This window comes from Sciurus carolinensis, chromosome X, assembly GCF_902686445.1.
Source record: "Sciurus carolinensis chromosome X, mSciCar1.2, whole genome shotgun sequence".
Classification (NCBI taxonomy): domain Eukaryota; kingdom Metazoa; phylum Chordata; class Mammalia; order Rodentia; family Sciuridae; genus Sciurus; species Sciurus carolinensis.
In genome coordinates, this window is record NC_062232.1 from 86,867,346 (window position 1) to 86,894,544 (window position 27,199).

The window sequence follows — 27,199 nt, forward strand, 5'->3', positions numbered from 1 at the left end:
CATGGAACAGTATGTTTAAAGTCTGTAACATCAAGAAGTGTTCAGAATACTTTGGATATCCAGCAGACGTGTTTCTTTTCCTTCTGTATTAAATACCTTTTAAAACGTGAGCATTTATCTTCCCTCTATCCCCTGCCACTGCTCTAGTCCTCCTTGTCTCCCAGATATAGCACATATATTCCATTTTTTGCCAATATGCAGATGCACACAAAACTTGGTTAATTCTTCCACTAGTGGTAATCTAAGAATAATTGAAAATTATCTAGGTCATAGATCTAGGAATTTGATATTCAAACAGTTATATAACTAAATCTGAATAAAAGTGTTTGAACCCTGTGGGGTTGATGCCCAAGTAGAGCAGAGATAACATATCTTACACACACCTCTTGGTTCTTACTCATTTAATTAACAAACATCTATTGAACTTCTATTACCTATTCATTTATATTCCAGGGATAGAGTCATGAAAAAGAGCAAAAAATTATTTGCCCTAATTAGCTTATATTTATCAAATAAACAAATGTTAGAATATCAGAGAGAAAAGCAAGTGTAAAGGTGTATGGTTTGTATAGGTCTATGGTTTGTATATTGTGCTGAAGGAATAGAGAAAATGCCATTGTGACTGTACCTTAATGAATGAAGAAAAGAGGACAATGATGAACCAGATCATGTATGGCTTTGTTGGAAACAAGACAGTTTGAAACCATTTAGCACAAAACTATTTAAATCATGGTCAAAAAGAATTAAATTGATTGAACCCAACTTTATTCTTTCCTGACATTTTATCATAGTCCCTTTAACTTCATAGCATTTAAAAAGGTTATCCAACATTTGTCAAGATTATGAGAGTTTCTTTCATTTGATACTAGTGGGCATAATTCATGCTGTTTGGGTTCCACATTAGGAAGGAAGAAAAGCAATATCCTACAATCTACATAGTTTATTGGGTTGCATCTGCACATCAGAATTAGAGTACTTTGACATCATTCTTCTCAGATGACATAGTCAAGGGTGCTTACTAATTAACTTCCCAAGTAGGATTCATTTAGATTTTGTTAGTTTATAAGCCCAATGCACACAGCTGTCTGTACTCCTGTGTTTTGAGATATATGAATTTCAATGAGTGAGTACTAAAGAGTATGCATAGCACCAATCATTTGGGGCCTTCTTAAAGTTAGTGGTTGGCATGCAAATTCCATCTGTTATAGAACTGTTATTACTTTTTGATAGAAACTCTTAGTTTTTGTATAGCTGCCCTTGGCACTTTGTACTTTTTGGCAGCAAGTATCCTGTAATATTTAGATCACATACTCCTAAAATACCCTCCATAAAGTAAGATTCAACACTCCTATCAAAATTTACATTTGATCTTCTCAGTCTTATCAGGCTGCTTCTGCCTTCCCCACACATTTCAATTTTCTTTTGTGTGGTTGACATCCTCTGTAGGGAAAAGTCATGGAGTATACATCCAGAAATGAAGGCATAATATTTTATTTATTGATTTGTAGTTAATTAAATTAGTCAAACAATCAAACATGTTTATTGAACTATTATTACTGAGAAAATACTAACCAAGTTAAAAGAAAGCAGAATTTTCATACTCTCACATAATGAGTTAGTCAATTAATATCCAGTTTCTAAAGTATCTAATGTTAAAATTCAATGTTGAAATTCCTTTACAGTGGTTAAGTATTGGTGGATTAATTTGAATTGTCTCTATTAGTACTTGTTCTTTATGGGAGCCCCAAATTTGATCCTTGGCACGTCTTAGTAAGCACCTTAAAAAGGTATATAAGTTAACACATGTCCTCTGTATGTTGATCTGATTTTCTGTATATATCTTATAAAAGGAAATGTTGGCTAAGAAACCAAGGGTAAAATTCAACAATCACTTGAATAACTTTTAAAGGACTATCCATGGAGGAAGAGTAGAGATAATGATAGCTGTAGTTATAGAAACTTTCTCACTGGTTTTCACTTAGATTTTCAGTGTATCACTATTTACTACTTGGAAAGAAATCTAGGTTTCAATTCTGTAGATGGTTGTAACTCCCCTATGAAGCTCTGTAGCTACTTTATGACTGGCGATGTCCACATTAGCATCTTATTTCATATCACTGTGTCAGTTGAAGTAGAAAATTGCTGTGTGTCGTTTTAATAATTTTTTCTGATTTTTAGGCAAGCCCTAAATGAAAAAGTCAATACTCTTGATATATGGAGTAGAAACAAAGATGTAAACACCCAATAAAGCCAGTTTGTTATTTTTCTGTTCCTACAGAAACTCAACATATTGTATGAAGGTGTCAATGTCCTTGACTGTAGCAGAGAATGAATCAGGCCTGTGCTACAATAGCAGAATCCGCTATTTAGAAAAATCTGAAGTCACTAAAAGAAAGGAGATCTCCTGCCCGGATATGGATGACTTTAAAAAGTCTGATCAGGAGCCCGATGTTGTCTGGTACAAGGTAATTCAGCATGCTGTCAAATTCATTTTTTTACCTCAGTCTGTGGTAGGCTTTGGGAATATAAAGAGGGAGAAATTTTACTACTGGTTTTTGGTATTAAATATTTCACTAAGCAGAATCAATGGATCTAAAATCAAGTAATTGAGACATATGACTCCTATATACCACTGATTTTCATGCATTTCCATCAGCAGGTGTCAGAAGCAATCCCACCTCTCCCAATGGCTAAAATCAAACAAAATCTTCCTTCAAAACAACTCATAAGACCAAATAGGAATAAGGGTGAAGATTTAAATAATACATGAAAGAATTATTTGGTGGACATATTAATATTATTTAGATATATAAATATTATTTACTGTTAGTAACAGAGAGGTCCATCATTACAAGTAATAGTACTTGAAAAGATTAGATGTTATGTTGATCTACATTGTGAAAGCCACTGTAGTGAACACAGAGAGAAATGGGTTCAGTGTAGCATTTGTGAACACTTGTAGGGTTTAACAGCTGGAAATAAGCTACACATAGTGAAAGTTGAATTGAGGAGAGTTGAATGAAATGTTCATTTACAGAGGTATAGGCAGAGTTGAGGGAACCAACAAGAGGGTAAGCTATTAAATTCACCCCACTGGTCTACAGTGGTAAGGGGAAGGATCCATATTACTGGAACCTAGCAAGAATACAGAGGGCCTATAAAGATTTGCAGCCTTAAAGGAACATGTGCAGGTGGAAGATAGGGAGGGAATGAGCCAGATAAATACCTTAATCTTTCTTAATTCCTACTCTCTGGTTTTCTGCTAGTTGCCTTCCCAGTTTGAACTCAAAGAAAAATCAGAGGCAAAGATGGTAGAGAGTCAATAATCTTCAGCTTCTCTGGGCATAGAGTAGGACAGACAAAGGTAGAGAATGGACCCAATAGGCAAGGTGAGAGCAACTATAAGAGTCCAGCTACAATATTTTGGATGCTAGCCTGGGGCTCTGGGGTTCTATAGCAGGACTGCGCAGTCCATTGTTGGTTTTGAGCCACAGAGTTTGACAGTTTTATATATGACAGCTGGAGGTGACCAAGAAGAATTTTTGTGTAGACCCGGTGTGCATTGTTGGACCCAAACAACACATAAAGTGCTGTAGCAGGTTGTCTCTAGGATTCTACTGACCTTCAGTTTCCAGAGAAACCTAACCCTAACTCCCACAGCTTTTAAATGATTTTACATTTGGAAGCCTCTCCATATTCACACATGAGAGATTTTACTGATAAACCACAAGAGCATGTTCTGAACTGTGATATATTCCTTTTATTTTTTCCTTAGTGAAGACAATCTTGTGACAAATTAAAAAGGACCATGATATTTATTATACATAAAAATAGACTTATAATTTAGTGTTATCCTTTTGGGGGGACGGGGTAGGCACCAGGATTGAACCCAGGGGTGCTTAACAACTGAGTCACATTCCCCAGCCCTTTTTATATTTTATTTGAGAAAGGGTCTCATTAAGTTGTTGAGGGCTTTGTTAATTTGCTGAGGCTGGTCTTGAATTCTCAGTCCTCCTGTCTCAGCCTGCTGAGCTGCTGGGATTACAGGCGTGTGGCACCACCCCCAGCTAGTGTAATCCTTCATGCCATCATTTATCTCTTTCATATTTATTAAGCACTTATTATGTGCCATTCTCTGTGCTAGGATTGGTCTGTGCATTATCTTATTGAAATCTGAATGCAACTCTCCTATGGAGAATACTATTATAACCATTTAATAGAGAAAATAATGGAGGCTTAGATGTAACTTGTTTAAAGTTACATGGCAAACAAAACTTGATTTAAATTCAAGGCAATGTGGCTCAAGAGTTCATTTTCTTAATTATTTATTCTTTTCTGCAAAGACCCAGCCTTGATCATTGGCACTTCTGTAAGATGTAGTGCTGGTGCTAAGGATCCAGGCAAAGAGAGTAGGACAATTTTTTTCAATTTTATAGGTGAGGAAGGGAATTTAACCTGCCCAAGAGATAGTAGCTTGAAGTAAATTCCAGGTCATTGGCCTCCTTATATACTAATTCATTCTTCTATCTCATCTTCATATCTTTAGGCTAAATTATTTCTTCCCTTTTCCTCATTTATCTAGACATCACTATCATCATTAAATACCAAAACAATTTATTCCTTGGGAAATGCTACCACTCAATTTTTACAAAAAGAACAACAATGGAGAAGCAAAAGACTTTTTCAGCTTTTCCTGAATAATAATGTTTAAAATTTACTTTTTATTATGAAATTTATTTTAATGGATACAAAAAAACAAAAATATACACATTAGTGGTACAAGATATGATGTTTTCATTCTCATATACATCATGTAATCCATGTCCTCAAATATTTATCATTTAATTGTGATGATAAAATTCAAAAATTCTCTCTTCTACTTATTTTGTTTTGCTGTTCTATTTTTGTTTTTTGCAGTGCTGGGAACTAAACCCAGGGCTTTCTGCTCATTAGGTAAGAACTCTACCATTGAGCTATACACTCAGTCCCTTCTCCTATTCATTTTGAAATGTACACTACCTTATTGTTAACTATAATCATACTACTATTCAATAATAGCACATCAGAACCTCTTGCTCCTATCTAACTATACCTTGGTACTCACTGATTAACACTGTCTCTTTCATCATTTCCTTTTTACCTTCCCCTGCCTCTGGCAGCCACGTTTCTACTTTTAACTACCAGTAGATCAACTTCAAGGCTAGTCTCAGTGATTTAGTTATACCCTGGATCAAAATTAAAAATAAAAAAATAAAAAGGACTGGGGTTGCAGCTCAGTGGTATAAAGCACCCCTGGGTATATTTCCCAGTTTACCACCCACACAGAAAATGAGGTCAACTTTTAGATTCCACATATGAGTGAAATCATTTGATACTTTTCTCTCTGTGCCTGACTTATTTCAATTCACATAGTGATTTCTAGTACCCTATTTGTTGTCACAAGTGACAGAATTTCATTATTTTTATGGTTGGATAGTTTTTCATTGTGTATATGTGACACATTTTCTTTATCTATCCATCATTTGATAGATATTTCTTTTTCCCCCTGTTTCTTGGCTGTTGTGATTAGTGATACAATGAACACAGGGATAGAGATGTCCCTTCAACATACTGTTTCATTTCCTTTGAATATTCCAGCAGGGAATTGCTGGATCATATGGTATTTCTATTTTTAATTTTTTGTGGAACCTTCAAACTGTTTTTCATAATGGCTGTACTAATTGACTTTCACACCTGTAGTGTATAAAGATTCCCTTTTCTTCATATCATGACCAAGTCATGACCTTCAAATCATGACTTGGTATTTTTACTTTTTGATATTGACCATTCTTACTGGAGTGAGATAATATACCATTGTGATTTTGATATGCATTTTCCTCACTATTAATGATACTGAGCATTTTTCCAAAAATGCGATGGCCATTTTTATGTCTTTTTCCCCTTTTTTAAGAAATGTAGGTCTATTGCCCATTTTCAATCAAACTATTCTTTTTGCTACTGACTTTTTGGAGTTCTTTATTTGTTCTAGATATCAGTCCCTTGTCAGATGTTCAGTTTGCAAATATTTTTTCTCATTCTGTAGCTTGTATGTTCACTCTGTTGATTATTTACCAAAAAAAGCTTTTTGTTAGTTTGATACAATCTCATTCCTGTATGTTTGATTTTGTATCCTATAGTTTTGGGTTCTTCTCCAAAAAGAAAATCTTTATCCATTCTAGTGTCCCGAAGTACTTCCTCTTGTTATTACATAGTTACAGGTCTTACATTTGAGTGTTTAATCCATTTTGAGTAGATTTATGTAACTGGTGTGAGACAGAAGTCTAGTTTCATTATTTCCCATTTGGGTATCCAATTTTTCTCAACAGAATCTATTGAAAAGGCTATGCATGTTCTTAGCACCTTTGTCAAAAATAGCTGTAAACATGTGGGTTTACTAGTAGTCTCTCAATTCCATTCTGTTGTTCTGTGTGTCTGTTAGTAACATGCTACTTTGAGTACTACAGTTCTGTAGTATCTTTTGATGCCTCCTGCTCTGTTCTGTTCTGTTCAAGATGGCTTTGGCTATTTGGGGTGTATTTGTGTGTATGTGTATGTGTATGTGTGTGCATGCATATGTGTGTATGTTGAAAGGGATTCCATTGAACATATAGATGACTTTGTAGATATTTTAATAGCAGTGATTCTTCTAATTCTTTTTTGTTTGTTAAATTTGACCTGGTGACATTTGACCTTCCTTTCCCTGTCTAGGTTTGCAACATTTTTATTACTATTTATTTAAATAAGATTTCTTTCACTTTGGCATAATCAAGTCCCTCTTGTGCCCTAGTTGCCCAAATATTTTCTCTTTTAATACTGTCCCAAAGTTCCTGTAAGCTTTTGTCCCTCTTCTTTGTTCCTTTTATCCCTCTATTTCCAAACAGCCTGCCTTTGAACTCCACTGATTTTTTTTTCTTTTGTCTGATCTATCATGCTATTGTTTCCTTCTGTTGTGTTTTTAATTTCACTGAGTTGATTTTTCAGCTCAAGAAATTCTATTTGATATTTATTTACTTCCATTTTTTAAGTTTCTCTATTAGAATATTGAAATGTTTCTGTGTTTTCTTGAAGCTTACTGAATTTCCTCAAAACAGTTGTTTCAAATTTTGGGGGGGTTCTTTCATACTGATCATTGCTTGGTAAGTTTCTGATGCCCTATTTTGAGCAGTAGATTAGATTATGATTCCCTGAAAGTTCTTGATGTTTATTGGCATGATACTGTCTGGGCATTGAAGGACTAGGTATTCATTCCAGTCTTCCTAATCTGGCTTTCTGCCTGTTCTTCCAGAAATTCTAAGCAGGCTGCTTGTTTTCTCTGAGACTAGTCATTACCACTATTTCATCACTGGATGGCACCCAGGTCCAAGGTTGCCATGAGTATACTATTGGTGTTTTCTCAGTGTTCGGCACTAGAGGGCAATCTAAGCGCAGGTTTGTACCAAATTCACAGTTGATCAAAATGACCCTAGAAAGAGTATTCTGTTCTAGGATATTCCCAGATACCTAGTCAACAGTCACCAACCTATGACTATAAACTGGGATTCTGTCTAACCTGGTAGATTTACCGTGGATTGACCAATTCCAGGCTCCTATGCCACACCGGTGGCCACCAATGATTCTAGGCTGTGTCACATCCTGATCCCATGGCCTACCAAGATCAACATGGTACTGTGCAAAGTGTAAGGCCAAGTTACTATGGGTTGCCAGTTGCTGAGTTTAACTCATGGCCCAAGACTATTACAACCAGTCTCGGGTGATTCTTGCTGGAATAGAAATCTGATTAACTGGAGTCATGTGTCTTCTCCATCATTGGAGCTGTTCCAGAGGCTTCCCCTGCAGGATGTGTTGGGCAGAGGGTTGTTAGGATCTGCTTAGTGTCAGGTTTTACCAGCCTGGCAATAAGTTTCAGGGCAAAGTTCAATGCTTATTACCCTATCCTACTTCCAGCAAATGGGGTATTGCTCTATATTGTGCTGTCCAATATTGGGGTAGTGTTGGTAAAGTCAGTCCTTTGGCCATCTAGGTTGACACTATGCTGGGTTGTGCTGAGTTTCCCAACCAGAGTGAACATCACAGTTTCATGGAGGAGAAGGGTGTGGCCCACTGCATCATGACCATGATGCAGGCCAAAAGTGGAGTCTGTACTGTGGGTGCACAGCTTTTTGCCTAATGCCAGGTCAGGTCTGAAGGATTTATTTGTAAGCTGACAGAGAGCTGTTGGGTACAGAGCTATTGGTTTCTACGTGCTGCTGGGTCTTACTGAGACAAGCCTGGTACTGAACTCCAAGATAAGTCTTGTGCTAGATTTTGAGTCTTGCTCCTGAATCAGCTGCTCAAGATTGGAGGAGGGATAGTGGCAGTAGTTTATTTGCTATCTGACTATCACAGTTCCAGTGGCTCAGTCTGTCGGTATTATACTGGCAGTAGGGGTCATGAATCTCTGCCTTGTACCAGGGATCGTTGTGGTGGGCCTGGGACTGGGGTTTTGATTCTGAGACCTGGACCTAATTCCTCTCCCTCCCCAATGTGGGAGGTGTCTTTATGCTGTTTAAAGTTGGGGGGAGGGTGATGTGGATAACTCCTTCCTTCCTGCTATCTTCAATATAATTTGTCTTTTTGTTTTGTTATTTTGAAAGCAGGCTCCATGGTGTCCTGACTATCTTACCTCTTGTAAATGTTGTAAATGTGGGTGTATAGCTGTTAAACTTGTTTGTCTGTAGGAGATAATCACTGGAGGATTTTTACTCAACTACTATTTTACTCTACCCCTCATGATATTTAATATTTCTTTAACATTTCATCAATGATAAGTAATAATCATGATGATATTTGATATTTATTCAATACTTACCACATGCCAGGCTGTATTTTAAGCGTGCAGTTGGATTAACTCAGGCTTTAGAACTACCACATAAGTTATTTATTATTATCCCTATTGTATTGTATGGAAGAAGTAACTGGAGATTCAGACAAGTTAAGTGACTTAGCAAAAGTCAAACTGCAGTTTGTAACTTACAGTTTGTCCTCTGGCCCTACCTTTTTAGTCACTTAATACACAAAGGGATCAGTATATAAAGTTCACACAAAGTTTCCAAAACTTAGTAATGTATTTTTAACACTTGGTTCTCATACAGTGTTTCAGATAAATCCACAAAGATATTTTGATGTATTGGGAAAATATTTCCTTTTACAATCAATATTTGGATAATCTGCTCTATATGCTTTGCAGTCTGTGTTTTCCCAACCTGGCTGTCTAAGAAGCAATTTTCTCAGGGTACAGCAATATAAAGGGAAGGATCCATTTGTCCAGAGTTCATTCTAATATACATCCAAAATTAGATATATCTAGTGCTTTATTGCAAGTATTTTAACACTGAAAAGTATGTTTTGCATAATCCTTTTCCCAGTCATTTTTTTCAAACATGTTTAATCTTTAAACTGGTTTCTTTTTCAACTATCTCTACTATTTATTTACTCTCTTATTAGATTATATCATTCACCTTCTCTTTTGCATTTCTAAGACTATCTGCAATATGCAGTGCCAACCTCTGAAGACTACCATTCCCTGCCTACTTGTAATCATTGAAAGATAGAGGTGAATCAGGTAGCACTGGGGATGTATTTGTGAATATGGTTAAGCCAACTCTGCATGTCTATGGAATGCAAGGGTCATGTGTAATGTGACCATATAACCTCTATGTGAACTTTATCCATTAGCAAAAGGGTGTGAGGAGAGGGGATATATTTTAGAAGTTCTTCCTGCCACTATATGGAAGGAAGTTTAGATATTAGAGCACAATATTCAATTACATGTTTTTATAGACATTTTTAGAAATTGGACTTAAAGATTATTTTATTTATTGAACTAAGAACACTTGAAACTACCTCATTATTAACTCAGTGCTATGTTGTCACAAGTTTATAGAGTTAGTCCCTTTATCCCATTTCTAAACTGAAGATTCCCCTAACTTTAACAGAATACTAACAGTGAAAAATACAAATATACACTTTGAAGTTCACCTATTTGATTAGTTACCTTAGATGGTAGCCTGGTATTAATAAGGTCCATGATGCCAGTTTCAATCTGTTTACTTGCCACAATGATCTAATTTCAGATAGTTGCCATTAGTTAAAATTGATATTATTTGAAAATATATGATTTAGTACAAACCAATTCATTCATTTGTACAATGAATATTCAATATATATTTGTTGAACATGTGTGAGATAACAGGATAGGGACTGGAAATAGGGAACTGACCAAAATAAACACCTTTCCCTGTTATTATGGAGGATGATACATGAACAGGTTTTCAACTCTCCAGGCAGGAGCTACATCAATGAATATGTAAAGAACATATGCTACTTGTGACCAATAGCATCTTTGTATTGAGTAAAGTGCAATGGACATACCTGTTTTTTTTTAACCGTAGATATGAATCTGCAAAGAAATGTTTCAATAAAAAGATCAATTAATACTTCCTTGGTACATAATAGTCAAGAAGTCTTTCACAAATCTTTTTATATAATAACATGCTTAGAAAGTGATAATATGGCACAGTGAAGTTAGTGGATGACCTATCCTGAGAGATATAGCTGTTCCTGGTCCTTTCTGACTGATTTAGACCTGCAAAACAGGAAATCAATGAGTATATACAACACTAACCCTGTGAAGCACCCCAGAGTGCTATGGTCCACTGCTTTGGAAACTCTGATTTAATTTCCCATAAAATGTGACACACAGACAAACACACATACAATTTTTTCTTTTATTAATGCATATACATATATATCATAGTTGGGTTAAATATAACCTAACTAGTTTGAATAAACAAAATTATACATACATGGATTTTCATTTACTCCATTGCAGTCCCTGGTGTTCCCCACTCTTTCCCCTCCTCTCTCCCTCTATTCTCCTTCCTCTACTCTACTGGTCTTCATTTCACTTCCTTATTTGTTTATTTTTGATTGATGTTTTTAGATATACATAACGGTGAAATTTACTGTGATATATTTATTTATGAACATAGTATAATTTTGTTAAATTCATTGCACATATCCTCCCATTTCCCATCCGCCATCCTCCCTCTTGATTTCCTTCCTCTATGCCACTGATCTTCCCTTTATCTTTATGATATCCAATCCCACCTTATTTTTCTCTAGCTTTGGTATATGAGAGCAAACATTTGACCCTTGATTTTCTGAGTCTGACTTATTTCACTTAGTATGATTTTCTCCAGTTTTGTCCATTTACCTGAAAATGTCATAGATTCATTCTTATGGCTAAGTAAAACTCCATCATGTATATATGCCATGTTTTATTAATCCATTCATGTATGACAGGCATCTGGGTTGGTTCCATAATTTGTCTATTGTGAATTGTTCTGCTATAAACATTGATGTGGCTGTATCACTGTATATGATGATTTTAGTGTTTTTTGGTTAAATACAGAGGAGTAAGATAGCTGGTTCATATGCTGGTTCTATTCTTTTGAGGAATTTCCATACTTCTTTCCAGATTGATTATAGTACTTTGAAGTTCCACCAACAATTTATGAGTGTACCTTTCCTATCACATCCTCACCAGTATTTATTATTAATTGTATTCTTGATAATTACCATTCTGACTAGAGTGAGATGAAATATTAGTGTAGTTTTGATTTGCATTTCTGTTTAGAGGTTTTGAACCTTTTTATTCATATATTTGTTGACCATTTTTGTTTCTTGATTTGAGAAATGTCTGTTTAGTACTTTTTGCCCACTTACTAATTGTGTTGTTTGTTTTTTGGGGTATAAATAATTTTAAAACCTAAAGACAGTTTAGTAATATAATCTTAGTCATCCTTCAAATACAAGAGTTGTGTGGACAGGGTGTATTTCTCATTTTTTCTGAATTCTGTCAGTTAGCAAAAGATGAGGCTACTTATTGGTGGCTGTTATCTGCTATTTACATATGAGAAATGTGAAATAACTTACATAGGCTCACTTAACTAGCAGGTGGTCAATTAAGTTCAAGCCCTAAACTTCTCACCTCCAATAAATGTTCTTAAAGCACCACTATAAATTGTTCTACTAAATACATATGCTATGCAATAAATATGCTTGCATCGCTGAGGTAAACAGGATTCTCTATCAAAATATTTCTCTAGAAACAAATCCTGAAATGCTTTTTTTTAAAATTTGTTTTTAGTTGTTGATGGATCTTTATTTTTTATTTATTTATATGTGGTGCTAAGAATCAAACCCAGGACCTCACACATGCTAGGTAAGTGCTCTACCACTGAGCCACAACCCCAGCTCCCTGAAATACTTCTTAAGGACTCTGTATTGAATCTAAGCATCCACAAAGACTCAAATGAACAAGAAAGAGAATTTCTTCAAGATCAAAATAGAGCTAAATATCAGAAAGTATGATATTTTAGGAATGTATGTTAGAACCCATCTAGTACAACTCATTCCTCTTATTTATGAGGAAACTGAAGCCCAAAGTGTTTATGCAACTTGCTTAAGCCTAACAAGATTTATTTCTCCCTTTTCTTTTGACATTTAAAGAATTTTTCAGAAAACTCAGAGAACAGGTAAAAGAAGTGAATGTTTGTATCTGTGTTTATATGTATGTATGTGTATATATATACATACATATATACATATATATGTATATATATACATATGCATATGTAGGCATTTATACATATTGAATTTTCCTAATGCAAAAAATCCAAAATTTGATTATTTTCCAAAATTCAAAACTTGTTGAGTGCTACTTGACACAATTGAAAAACTCCACATAATTAAATTTTGCTTTATACATAATTATCAAAAATTATGTGAAATTAACTTAAGGTAATGCGTTTAAAATATTTATGAGACATAAGTAAATTTCATGTTCAGGTTTGGATTCCATCCCCAAGATATTTCATTATGTGTATGCAATATTCCAAAATCAGAAATCCAAAACAGTTCTGATTCAATGTATTTCAGAAATGAATACTCAATTTGTATGTCTGTATGTACTTAAAATCTGATCATTTTGAAAAACAATGTATAAGTGCATGATGAATACCACATCTTACTATTCTACTCCATTTTAACTGTAGCAGGTAATTAATATTACTTATATGTTTTATATTTTCAGACTCCTTTATGCTTGCATGTGCTTTCTCTCTCTCTCTCTCTCTCTCTCTCTCTCTTTCTCTCTCTTTCTCCTTTTGATGAATAAAGGAACATGATGTACATATCACCCTTTGGGTCTCCTCATCACATACAAACATATTATAAATATTCTTCCATGTTGATTCCATAGATTTAATTTAATTTTTCTGGTACTGTGGATCAAATCAAGTTTCTCATGATGTTAAGCATATGCTTTACCACTAGCTACCCCCAGCCCCATATCCAATTTTTTAAATTGTTTTTTTTTACAGACTGCATTTTGATTCATTGTACACAAGTGGAGTACATCATTTCTAAGGTTGTGCACCATATAGATTCATACCATTCATGTAATCATACATGTACATAGGTTAATGATATATGTCTCATTCCACCATTTTTCATACCCCTCTCCCCCTCATTTGCCTCTATGTAATCTGAAGTTCCTCCATTCTTCTCTCACCCCCAACCCCCCTACCCCCATTATTTATCATCATGCACTTATAGGGAAAACATTAAGCCTTTGGTTTTTTGGGATTGACTTATTTCACTTAGCATGATATTCTCTAATTCCATCCATTTATCTATAAATGCCATAATATTTTTCTTCTTTATGACTGAATAAGATTCCATTGTGTATATATACCAAAGTTTCTTTATCCATTCATCTGTTGGTGCAGTCACTCTGGAAAACAGTGTGGAGAATTCACAGAAAACTTGGAATGGAACCACCTTTTGACCCAGTTATCCCATTCCTCGGTTTATACCCAAAGGACTTAAAATTAGCATACTATAGTAACGCAGCCACATCAATGTTTACAGCAGCTCAATTCACAATAGCTAGATTGTGGTACCAACCTAGATGCCCTTCAACAGATGAATGGATAAAGTAACTGTGGTATATCTAATTCATTTTTAATAGCAGCATAATAGTTCATAAGATGGAACTCTCTTATTTTCTTTGACTGTTCTTCCACTTACATTATGTATATTCATTTGTCTGGTTTTATTTTTAATAAGCACAGTGTTACAGTGGGCATCTTTATTAACATACATATATTCTTAAACCCACGACTTACAAGGTAGAAGCGCTCTTTCTCATTACCGTTATTCAACATTGTTTTAGAGGTTCTAACTGATGCAACATGAAAATGAAATGAAATGTGTTATATAAGCATTAAAAAAAGGAAAATTATCTTAATTTTTGTTAGTTCATTATAGTTATAGATAATATTATGCTTCATTTTGACATAATTATACAAGCATGGAATTTAATTTGTTCTCATTCAACACCTGGTACTTACCCTTTCCTTCCCCTCATCCCTCCCCCATTCCCTTTCCTATACTTTACTGATTTTTTATTCTATTTATTTATATGGATTTTAATTAGTGTCTTGTGGATATATATATATATATATATGTATATATATATATGATGAAATTCACTGTGGTATATTCATATATGTACATAGGAAAATTTGGTCAGATTAATTCCAATGTTAATTTTGAGATCATGAGTTTATACCTAGAATACCCAAGAGACTAGGCAATGGCAACAACCACCACAATAACAACAACAAAAATAGAATAAGAAAATTCAATAAGGTAGATTACTAAAAACAAAAATTAAATAGCTTTTGTTTTTACTAGCAATGATGAGTCACATATAAGTGAAAAGCAAATCTATCTCATTTACAATAATGATAAACCATAAAACACTTTGGAATATGCTTAACAATTATGGGAAGGGACCTATATAAAAATATTTTACTGAAGGATGTGAGATCTGATTTAAATTATTGGAGAGTCAGAATATATTTCCGCAAATGAGAGTATGATAGAATGAAAGATTAGATCTTTTTGTATATATATAAATAATGCAAACTGAGAGAATTTAATTTTTTGAAAACTAACAACATTTTACACAGTTCATATGTGTGAATGAATATATGAGAATTGCCAAAAATATTTGAAGAAAAACACGCATATGAGGGAGCTTTTTCTACCAAATACTAGCAATTACTGAAAAATAGCATTGATTAATATAGTAAGTGTTTAGAACAAGATAATAGACTAGTATAATAAAAAAGAGAATCAAGAAATGGGTGTAGAGGGGGAATGATGAATTATTAAAAAGTGAAATAGACGTAATTGTTAACTTGGTAAAAATAATTGGATATCTGACCCATATACGCTAAGAAAATTCCAAATGAGTTGTAAAGTTACCTACAAAAAGTGAGTTTAGGAATGACCAGTGTTAAATACCATCACTCATTTTAACAAGTTAAATTGCTAAAGGTAAGAGCTTTATACTGACTTATCTTCTCACATTATGACTGTTTTCTTAAAGGGGAAAGAAATGTTTATCAGAGAACTCAAAATACCAGAGTCAAAATGACTAATACTTTTTGATTAAAAAAGAAAAAAAAAAAGATGTCACCAAAATGCTTAAGGCTTTTGGTCATTTTGGAAATATAATAAAAAATAATTCATGCCCTCTTTTGTAACCATAAAATTGTATTCTCGCCTTGAATGTTTAATCTTGTTAAGTGAATTTTCAGACACTTTTATCCAAAAGGAATTAACTGAAATACCCATGAAGACTTTAGTTTGGTGTTTCCTGAAACCACTACCACTGACATAACATTTAATATTTATTTGTCCTTGTTTTTATTCCTAGTTATGGCATTAAAGTGGGAAAGGGCTTCTCTACTTCCTGTAAATTATAAAATGTATTGGTTAGTATGGGAAGATATGGTACCTGATATATGTATAAATCACTGGGCTTTAAGTCTGGGTACCCCCATTCTTGTCAGCCTTCTATCATTAAAATGGATAAATAATATCCCTGGGCTTCAATTTCTCTACATATAAATTAGATGCAATAACACTTGCTTTATACACTAGACACGTGATAAAATTCATGACTAAAATTCTTATATTTGTTGCAATGACAGAAAAATTACACAAAGTCAGTAATAGAGTTAATAAGTCATCTCAGACTCTAATTGGGAATGTAAGGCTCAGTTATTTTATGCCATATTTTTCTGTATAATTTACAAACAAAATTTCATCCTTTTTACATGTACAGTTTGATTTGCTATGTTTCAAAAAATACACACCACAATCAAGATTCAGAACATTTCTATCACTCCAAGTTCCTCCATGTCTCTTTATACTTAATCCTGTCAGCAACTGTCCTTGTTTAAAATATCATGCCTTCTATTCTTATAATTTTGCTTTCCAGAATATTATATAAATATAATTACATGCTAAATAACTTTTGTGTCTTGCATGTTTTGCTTAGCATAATCCAATTGTGATTCATCTATATTGTGACATGTATCAATAGTTCATTACATTCTATTGCTAAGTAGTATTCCTATTATTCCACTATATATTTGTACCACTGTTTAACTATTTGCCACTGGTTGATGGCCATTTGGGTTGTTGCCAATTATGTTGATTTGGGGAGAAAGAAGTTTTAAGATTGAGTTTTGATTTTATATTTTCTTGATATATCAACATGATTTGTTTTTGTCTATCTTTACTGTCTTTCAATAGGTATACTAATTTTTTTCAAATTTAAAGAGTTTGCTATTAATACTTCCCAAATTGTTATAGGAACACAGGCTTAGAATAATTTCAGTATAACCTTAATGACATCTAACAGATAAAAACTCATCAAAGCAAATTAAAACCTCTTAAGCAATGTACTTCTTCCAGTATATCTTCTACATAACCAGAAGAACGATCTTTCAGAAATACACATCTGATTTTAGGATATTGCTATTTAATGAACTCCTGTGAGTCTCTAAAACCATTTAGATGACAGCTCCTTTCTATCAAGTGTTTACAGGACCTGACATTGTGTCAACTATCATCTTCTATTCTGAGCTTAATCAACAGCCCTTTGAGATAAGCTTTACAGTGGCAGAGGTACTAGGATTCTAGGATTTGAACACTGAAAGTGGGCAATTATCTTAGGATTGGAATAGGACTTTTCATGTCTGGATATAGTCATTCCCAAGAGAGAAAAAGTATTTGTAATTTTGTTTTGTTTTCATGCTTTTTCACTTCTGGGTATGTCTTTCTACACATGTTATTTTCTCTGTCTGATATGTCCTACTTGCCTATCTTTTATATATTAATAAAACTCAGTTCAAATGTTCATCATGACTACTTAAACAACATTCTTTGCTCACACTGAGGCTGCTGTAATAAATGAATCATCCAGCATTAGAATTCAAATATTTCTTTTGTTCTTTCTCTTCTAATTCTACTTTTCTCATTCCTATCATCATTAACCTTTTTGTATTTGTCCCCAAATTTTTTGATATTTTGTCCTATTCTTTTTCCTTCTTATTTCCTTCTTCTCTTTAAAAAGTTTCTATTGACATTATCTTCAAACTCACTGACTTTCCATAGTTGCCCTATTAATAAACCAATAAGAGGCATTTTTATTTCTTTTCCAATGTTTTGATATCTATCATTTAATTTTGATAATTTCTAAAAGTTTCCATTTCTCTGTTTATATTACTTATATGTTCTTACATGTAGTCCATGTTTTCCTTCAGTGTCAACTTTAAACCCATATTACTAAACAAGAGTCTTATGAATATGTTGGCAAGGTATAGGGCAAGGGGAAGTGTATTATAGTTATATGATTCAGTCTCAGCCTTTACCCTGACTTGTCTCTGGGCTACTACCTCCACAACTACTTGTTATGTTTATTCTCACCCTTTACTAATTGGACAGGAAGTTTAGGAGAGCTGGAGCTGGCTATTTTTCTTCCTCCAATTTAAAGGCTAGGTAGGGTTGGTGTTCACACCAGTTGCTGGCAGCAGCAAGGCAGTTCTGTTCCCAATGAGCTATGAGTGTCTGTATTTTCCTCTTCCGCTAATTTTAAAGGGGTTGTAGTTTTCCATATAACATAAGTCATTTGATGGTTTTGAGAAGGTTTGTTTATTTTCAGTTTGTTCCACATTTTTTATAACAGTGAAAATGGTGGTGATGCCTTCTAGACCACTTACATGTCAAACTGATCCCAGCATAGAATTATAACTTTGGGTTAAAGTATTGCATCTAGACTCCTGTAGAAATATGAGTCACATTAACTCCTTATGATAATTCATATGCCATAATAGATGTTTGTATAATCTGGAAACTCACTACCAGGGGATGAAGAATAATAGAATAATGTTTAATATTTCTTGAGTGATTTTAGCATGTGATACCATATAGTACAGTGCATTTACATATATTACCTCATTTATTCCTTATAATCACCTCAGTTGGTAAAGAGTATCATTACCTCTTTGCTATAGATGAAGCAACTGAGTCTTACATTGATTAATAGCATGTCCAATAACATAGAACTTGGAGTTCTGATCCAAGTGCTTGAGTCTAGACTTTATAAATTCAATGACTGTGGGCTATGTTTATACTTTGGATCTGGGTTGTACTCCAACAGCTCACATATTGAAAGTATACTTCCCAACGCAGCAAGGTTCAGAAGTGGGGTTTCTAGGTAGTGTTTGGATCATGAGAGCACTGACTATCTCAGTGGATTGGCTGGCTGGATAGCTGGATGAACTATTGGGAGGTGGGACCAAGTTGGAGAAAGTAGATCACTGGGGATATGCCCAGGCCCTTCCTCTCTTTCTCTCTTCTTCCCAGCCATCATGAACTGAGCAGTTTTTATCTGCCTTGTCCTGACACCATGATGTTTCTGCCTTAGAACAAGATAAACATGGACAAAACTTCTGAAATGTTGAGCCAAAATAAATTTTCTTCCTTTAAGTTGTGTCAGGTATTTTGGTCACGGCAATGAGAAACTGACTAATACTGCTCCCAATATCAACATTAAGGCTGTAAAGAGAGAGAGTTGGAGAAATACAGTTTGGGAGAGGAAGGACTCCTTGAAGTGGGTTATCCCAGATAACTGAATTAGAGATAGGGCTGAAAAGGGCAAGTGTATTAGTCAGCTTTGCTTTGATGTCAACAAGCAAATACCTGTCAAGAACAACTTTAAGAGGAGGGAAAGTTCATTTGGGCTCATAGTTTCAGAGTTTTAGCCAATGGTTAGCCAAGTTCATCACTGTGGATGCAAGGGGAGGCAGAATATTATGGAAAAAGCATGGTAGAGGAGTACTGCTCACCTCATGGTGGCTGGAAAGCAGAGAGAACAAGGGGAAGGGCCTACAGGGAAGATGGAACCTTTCAGGGCACATCTCCTGAAATGACCTACCTCCTTCAACCACACTTTAACTGCTTACAGTTTATCACCAAATAGATCTATTCAAATTAGAATGGAATGATGAGATTACAGCTGTCTTCATCTAATCATTTCACTTCTGAATATTCCTGAATTGACACAAGAAATTTAGGAACACGCTCATATCCAAACCTTAACAGCAAGGTTAATACCTAGTTTACAATTGTGCTTTTAACTATGTCTTCCATATTCAACTTGTAGAAAATTTGGTTCCATAAAGTTTGTTAAACATACATGAGTACCTCAAGGGATAGGAACAGACTCCAGAGGAAAGGACAGAAATTTTTCTGAAATCTTGGGTATTGGTAATAAAACAAAAGTGCTTTAAGATGAGAAATTGATTGGCTTGTGATTGTGCAGCTGCATTGTGGCATTCAGAATCAGAAGAAGTATTTAAATTAATCTTTTTGATATACTTGCCATGAGGAATGTGTTGTGTGTTGTGAATGGCACTAAAGTAACCACAACTACGTCATATGAATTAAAAAGCACCTGTGGGCATGAGGAAGGCATTTCATAAGTAAAATTGTGACTACAGTGGTTAATATTTCAAGGTGGAAACTCCAATATTCAAATATGTCTGGCAACATTTCACTTCAATGGTCTTGGTCAACAAATGTCTTTGTTGTGTATTTGGGGTGCTTAAGTCAGCAACTACTGTCATGGGATATCTGCCACCCAAAGAAGGAGGGAGGGAAATAACTTGGTCTCTACATACTACCATTAAGTTGACTAAGCAAGGATTTTTATGACACACTGTTGTGTGAATGGACCTCCAGGGTACAAAATGAAGTTGTTTGTTGAACTTAGGCTACTCCAGGAAGATTGGTCCTCAATATTCAAGTTGATAAAATTTATTTTAACAATCTCAGGGGGCAATGAATAGTAGAGAATTTGTATACTGAGGCCAATGTTATGCACTTGCACACAGTTGAGCCTTTGACAGATTGTCCTGGTCGCAGACAAACAACCATGTTGAGACTTGACCTATTTGCTTCAAACTTCTTTGCCTAACAGGCTGTCAGAATTAATCTCAACAGGTATGGGGCAATAAGGTATGGTGACATTGTTTTTTTTTTCCAGTAGTAAGATAAGAGTCAGGAGAGAAGCAGTGATAACATTAAACTTAGCAGCCAGTAGCTTAGGGAACAAACATTGCAAATAATGAGTTTAAAGGCCTGGAAAACTTCTGAGATTCTACATAGACATCTAGACCTTAGTTGAATGGCCAAAAAAGTAACTTTGTGAAGGGTGGATGGGGGTGAGTAGCAGGATGATCATCTACATGGGAAAGATACTTTAAAGGTTCTTCTGATCAAAATACAGTTCCTGATACTACCTGTTAGGTTTAGGGTTAGACTGGGCTCTTATGATCTATGTTTTCAGTGCATTAAAGTATTATCTTACTGGTGATATTTAAACAATTTAGTGAAGATTTATTTTTATATGATTAGCCCATTAGCACTGATTTTTACCAACAACAGCCAGAGGTTCTGGAGAGACATGATCCAGGAATGGGAAGGTTTAGAAATGAAAACATTTTCTGTGCTGGATGACTGCTATATAGTACTGCCCAACAAGAATACAATGAATAAATCCTGCAAGCCCTTGGGTTCTGGTGGCTCAGATGGTAATTAGTATTATCACCATATTGCAGAGTAGGAAATTGAGACCTAAGGAAGTTAAGCAAATTTTCCCATGATCACAGAACCTTGGTGAACTCTGGATTTTAACCTAGAGCTATCTCAACCTAAAGGCCATTTTCTTCTTCATCTTTACGACATTGTATTCAGAGGGATGGCAGTAACCTGAACTTGGTATATTCTTATGCTGCACTTTTCAGGAAAAAAATGAGAACAAAACAAAACCTACTTCTACTGGATATAAATAATCCTTTATAAGACTGCATGTGGCAACTTGGAAAGTTGCCACTTTGGACTTTCTAGATCTGTCTTGAAGAACATATAATATTCCAGGCAATTCTTCATCAAGAGATATTTTCTAATGTTTATACATTCTTTACTTCCTGGGAGAAAATCAAAACAGTGAGCAGGGAAAATGAAAATGGTTAGAACTAATTGGATATGGACTTTGCTACCAAATGACATGAGAAAACAATAACATTTATCTTTGAATAAAATGAGTGTGTGGGCTCATTTGCCTACCCCCAGCTCAGTTTTCATTCTCCTTTCCTCTCAAAATGCCCAGAGGGACCATATTTTTGTTTAATGACCTTCAGAATGATTCTTTAGAAATCTGAGGCTATCAGAGTTGGAAGCAATGCGAAAATAATTGTGGATTATTATTGTATGACGACAGTAGCAGCTGGGCTGTTTTTTTTCCCTCTCTGTTCAGACTTTCTTCTTCATTTTCCCAGAAACCTTATATCCCAAGGTTTAACTCAGAAGTAAATCTCATATAGGTGATAAACCTTGCCAGACATGGTATGTAATATAATTTCAGACAGACCCTTAACTGTTCTTCCAAAAAGCCCTAGGGAGTAAATCAATCTTATATCTAGATGTTCTCTATAATATTACTTTTATTTATTCTTTGAAAATATGTGTGGGTAGTTGTACTGAACATAAAGCAAGTTCATCTCTTAAATATTATACCTGTGAACTTAAGTGCTGGTTTTTGTGTTTTCTTGTCAAAACTCCTGCAAACAGAAGAAAAATTGTTATGGTGAAAAACTAATAAATGAGTATTCACTCCCTCAAATCATTTACACAGGCACTCACATCTGAATCTAGAGAGTCAACATACATTCTAACTTTCTGTGAATGTTTAGGATGTATTGAGGAGGGTGAGGAGAACAGGAGAAGATGTAGATACTGTATATGCTTTAATGGGGAAAGTGAAAAGAGCTTTTTACTATTGTCCACTTACTCTTCCTCACAATAAATTTCTTGCCTCCATTGAGAGAATCAATGTAGATGATAAACTATTTTTGCCTTGATTATGCAACACTCCCTCACAGCCTCCACTGATGTTTGAACAGTATTTGGTTACCACTTTAATTGAAAATTTGTGGTAAATAATAGACAGACTGGAACAATATGTCAAAGTTGTCTGAAATTGTCCCCAAAGACAATGCCACTTGGTCAAATATTCTTGAATATTCTTATGTAATTTGTTATTGTTTGTCAATCTCTGGAAAAGTGTCACTGTCTGCAAAAGTGTTATGCATTCCTTTATAAGGAAATCCAGTCCCAGTAGAAGGACTTGCTCACATTCCCATCAGAAGAGTAAAACAAATTGACTTCAAAACTCAAACCTTACTCTCTGTTCACTGAACATACAAAGTAAGTGGATGATTTCTTTAAGTTGTTACTATAACAAAGCACATTCTCATTTTCCCTACTTGTGTTTCTAGATAATTCCTTCAAACCAATTTTTTTAGACCCTTTCCCCCAGTCCCCAAAATAGATCTCTTGACCACAAGGAGGGAGTCTCTGGAGTATTTGTATTATTAGTCTTTTACAATAAGGAGGAATTAATGAAAGAATTATAAACTTCCTTGCCATAGCAAAAACATTTTATGAAAGCTTAATAATGCTTAAGACTCCCCTGGAATAAGCTAAATGGCTAAGTGAACCATATCCTCTTAGAACTTTTAAGAAATACCCATGTCAAATATAAAAAAATACAACAACAACAAAAACCAACCAACCAAACAAAAAACACAGGGCATTATATATTTAGCAACTTTTAAGGTTCTATTCTACATCTCTTACATTTAGGGAACATGTATGCTTTTCTAGTTTTGCACTATACTTCAAAAATCTTCTGGCTCTTGATGTCAGATCTTTCTTAATGTAATGGTGATAATATTTGAATGAGATAAAATAAAATACATTTGTGATATTGCTTGGTCATTGACTTAACTCCTTAGCTCCTATTTTGAAACTAAAGAGAAGAATACAAAAAAAGTGAAAGTAGTAACTTGTCAGTATGATGACATAATGATGTGAATATTTATTTTTCATTTATTTACAAATATTTTCTTTTTAGGAATGCAAGCCAAAAATGTGGAGAAGTATAATAATACAGAAGGGAAATGCCCTTCTAATCCAGGAAGTTCAAGAAGAGGATGGAGGAAATTACACATGTGAACTTAAGTATGAAGGAAAACTTGTAAGACGAACAACTGAATTGAAAGTTACAGGTAGGAACTGGTTCTACCGAATTATAGCAAATTAAATTTTAAGTGTAATTTTGTTTGGGAAGAAATAGTTTTATTCAAGGAGGCAAATTTCTGTGAACTTCGAATTGGTTGCAAATCAATCAGTTGGAAAGCATATCATTAATGAATTTCACTGAAAATGCTATATGCAGAATATGAAAAATTAATTTAGGAATCAAGAACCTAATATATATATATATATATATATATATATAAAACCTTGTAGTAGTTTTATATAATATTTTAGACCAACTGTGTTTTTCACTCTGACCTATCACATGATGTCGAGTGTGTAGCACTCTTCTTGTGGCATCATGTCAGCAATCAAAATATTTTGGAGTTTGGCACACTTAGAATTTAGGATTTCAGACTGGGGATGTTCAATCTGTATCATGTAAATACTTTAAATATATAATAATTTCATTTATATGTAGAATCTGGAAAAAGTTAAAAATATAGTTTATTTAAATTTTTGATCCCCAAGATTCAATTTTTTTTGTCCTTTCCAAAACTTTATAATGAGTGTACACACATTTTGTCCACTTTTTATCATAATAAATGACAGTTTTACTTTAATTTGAATTTGGAGAGCACCTTCTGTGCAAGTTTAAATAGTTCTTTGGATTAAAATTGCATATTCTTTCCCCCATGGACTTTTTTAAATTAATTTTTATTGATTCTTTTCTTATTGAATTCTTATTGAATTCATTCTGATATAATCTGGCAAACATGGAAAGTATTTAATTCTATTTGGGACACATTCTTATGGATATACATGATGGTGGGATTCACTATGATGTATTCATATATGCACATAGGAAAATAATTTTGGATTCATTCCACTGTCTTTCCTTTTCCTATTCCTCCTCCCTTCCCTTCATTCCCCTTTGTCTAATCTACTGATTATCAATTCTTCCCCCCCACGCCTTATTGTGGGTTAGCTTCCACATATCAGAAAAACATTCAACCTTTTCTTTGGGGGGACTAGCTTATTTCACTTAGCATGATAGTCTCCAGGTCCATCCATTTACTTGCAAATGTCATAAAGTCATCCTTTTCATAGCTGAGTAATACTCTGTGTATACACACATTTGTATACCACATTGTATATGTATACCACATTTTTTTTTATCCACTCATCTGTTAAAGGGTAACTAGGTTAGTTCCATCCTCATGGGCTTTTAAATTAACTACCATATTAGGCCAATCCCAAATAACAAATATCTGCTTTTGATTAGTTTCTGTTTTCCAACATGAACTAGAATTCCAGGATTCATTCATGGTAGAATATTTAATCATGGGCAGTTATATATCATTAATAAGTGACTTGACCATGCACAAAGGCTTGTGACATTGTCACTTTGACCATAGTCACCAGTATTTAACAGATGCTTTGGAGTCACTTTCATTTGGCAATCATTTACTACATTTTGTAATATTGTAGTATTTGGTTTGTGTTTAAATTGAACCATAATAGATTAAACACAAAACCTCCTTTATACTCTGTTCTAATAGAATATGGTAGCAACAATTTGCATCTTTATTTTCATTTTAGAAACTGGAAAGGCTAAGCTATAGCCACTTTTGTATATTTTATGTTATTGATTTATTTGCTGTAAACTTTTAGTATAATTGAACTATTGGATTAAAATTTCATCTGGATACCTTACAGAGGTTCACCCACAATATGTTTTAGATTGTTAGTGGGTACCAGGGTTTTAGCCCAGGGGCTCTCTACTACTGAGCTACATTGCCAACTATTTTCATTTTTATAAAATTTTAAGACAGGGTCTTGCTAATTTGCCCAGAAGGACCTACTTCAGCCTCTTGAGTTGCTGGGATGACAGGCATCTGTCATTGTGCCCAGAAGGTTCACAAAATTTAATGTACATCAGAATCATGTGGAATGACCCAGGTAGGATGAGGAGAAAAATCTTCAAATATAGATTCCCATGTCCCTTTCCTAGATTCTTGTTTAGTACATCAGTAAGACAAGGAATTTACTTTTTTCCAGGCATTTGGGTATATGCCTTCCAAGGGTCATTTTTTGAGAAACACTAAAAAAATGGTGCTTTTGATTTCCTTGTAAGCATGTTGGTTCATACACATAAAACTATCTTATTTTCATCAACCCCAAATTGTTTCCCTTAAACTTCTAATAACTCTCATGAAAATGGTGGTCATTGGTTACCACAGGAAACATGTCAAGGGATTGTGTGGGTTAAGCAACCTCTATCAATGAAAACAGTCATTTATTCATTTACCATTCAAATAAAATTTTACTAAGTATATATTACATGCCAAGAAATGAACTAGGTGAAGGAATAATTCAAAATTTAGTCATGATTATCTTTGGGTCAATGGTCATCATTCATATGAGAAGATATGAAGTTTAAATATTTATTCACACAGTTTAAATGTTTTGATTGATGTAGAAACAAAATTGTTTCTTGGAAGCTCAAGTGGTTGCTCTGCGAAGGCTGATTTGTTTTGCAATGTATTCTATACTGGCTCTGTACATTCAGTATTATGGAAAATACTTAAACAGATTGTCTTCTCATAATTCAGAATATAAGACTGGGATTATTTAAAGAGAAACCCTAACTTGTTTTGAGTTTACCACTATACAGGCATGGAGTAAGAATTTCAATGTGAAATTAATAGAATCATTTAATTATAACATTGAATAATATGATGTTCTATAAGAAGGTATATTGCAATTTTACAAGTTTTACAAGATTTTCAAACTTTAAAAAGTTATTTTCTGGGTGTTCTTTTAAAATTTATATTTCTGAGAAATATATCAGTTGTAAAACAAGTGATCTCTTAAGGTTTATAGTTTATATTTATTTAAGGTAGATCAATTATAAAAAGATACAGACAATCAAAACTGGTAAGTTAAAAGGTAATAATTTGTTTTATGAAATTATTTATTTATTTAAAAGAATATGCTATAGTCTTTTCTTAGTTACCTTCTTATTGCTTTTAAATAAGATTTCATTTAAATGCAACTTGTCTAGAACATTTTGATTATACAAATCATAGCATACCTGTGTGATATTATTGTAGCAATTTCTTTTTATAATTTTAGAAGCTGCAGATGAACAGGGAGGACTTTAAGAATAAATAGATATGTTTAGGTTATTTGCCAGTGATTACCACAGCTAGCAGCTTTATATCCCACACCATATTTTAGGTAACTATTTGCTATTTTATAGATCATTGAATTTGTGCAGAGGACTAGATAAAGTGATAAGGAAAGACAGGGGATTTGGTTAAAATAACGTGAAAATGTAGAGCAAGTGATAATGGAAGAAGGAGGAAAGGAGTGGGAGAGCGTGAGCAGGGTAATGGAATAGGGTCTCCTGGGATGACAAGAGAAGGTCAGCCTTGAGAAGGTCAGTGATACACATAAATTATGGGGATGTTCAAAAATAAAGCAGGAAGCCAACATAGATTAACTTTATCTGGAAAGTAATTAACTGTTCATAAGGCAAATCTTTCACAAATTCATACTTTTATGAAGATTTTTAGAAATGATCATT

General features: G+C 34.1%; 1 protein-coding gene across 1 annotated transcript in view; it reads left to right on the forward strand.

The window, feature by feature from the left end:
• The window catches only part of Il1rapl2 (interleukin 1 receptor accessory protein like 2), a 551,208-nt gene that overhangs the window by 40,378 nt on the left and 483,631 nt on the right, over window positions 1–27,199 (forward strand). Inside the window, exons 2-3 of the mRNA XM_047535288.1 lie at window positions 2,279–2,465; window positions 23,483–23,636. Coding sequence (XP_047391244.1) covers window positions 2,279–2,465; window positions 23,483–23,636 — 341 coding nt within the window. The remainder of the gene's footprint in view (window positions 1–2,278; window positions 2,466–23,482; window positions 23,637–27,199) is intronic.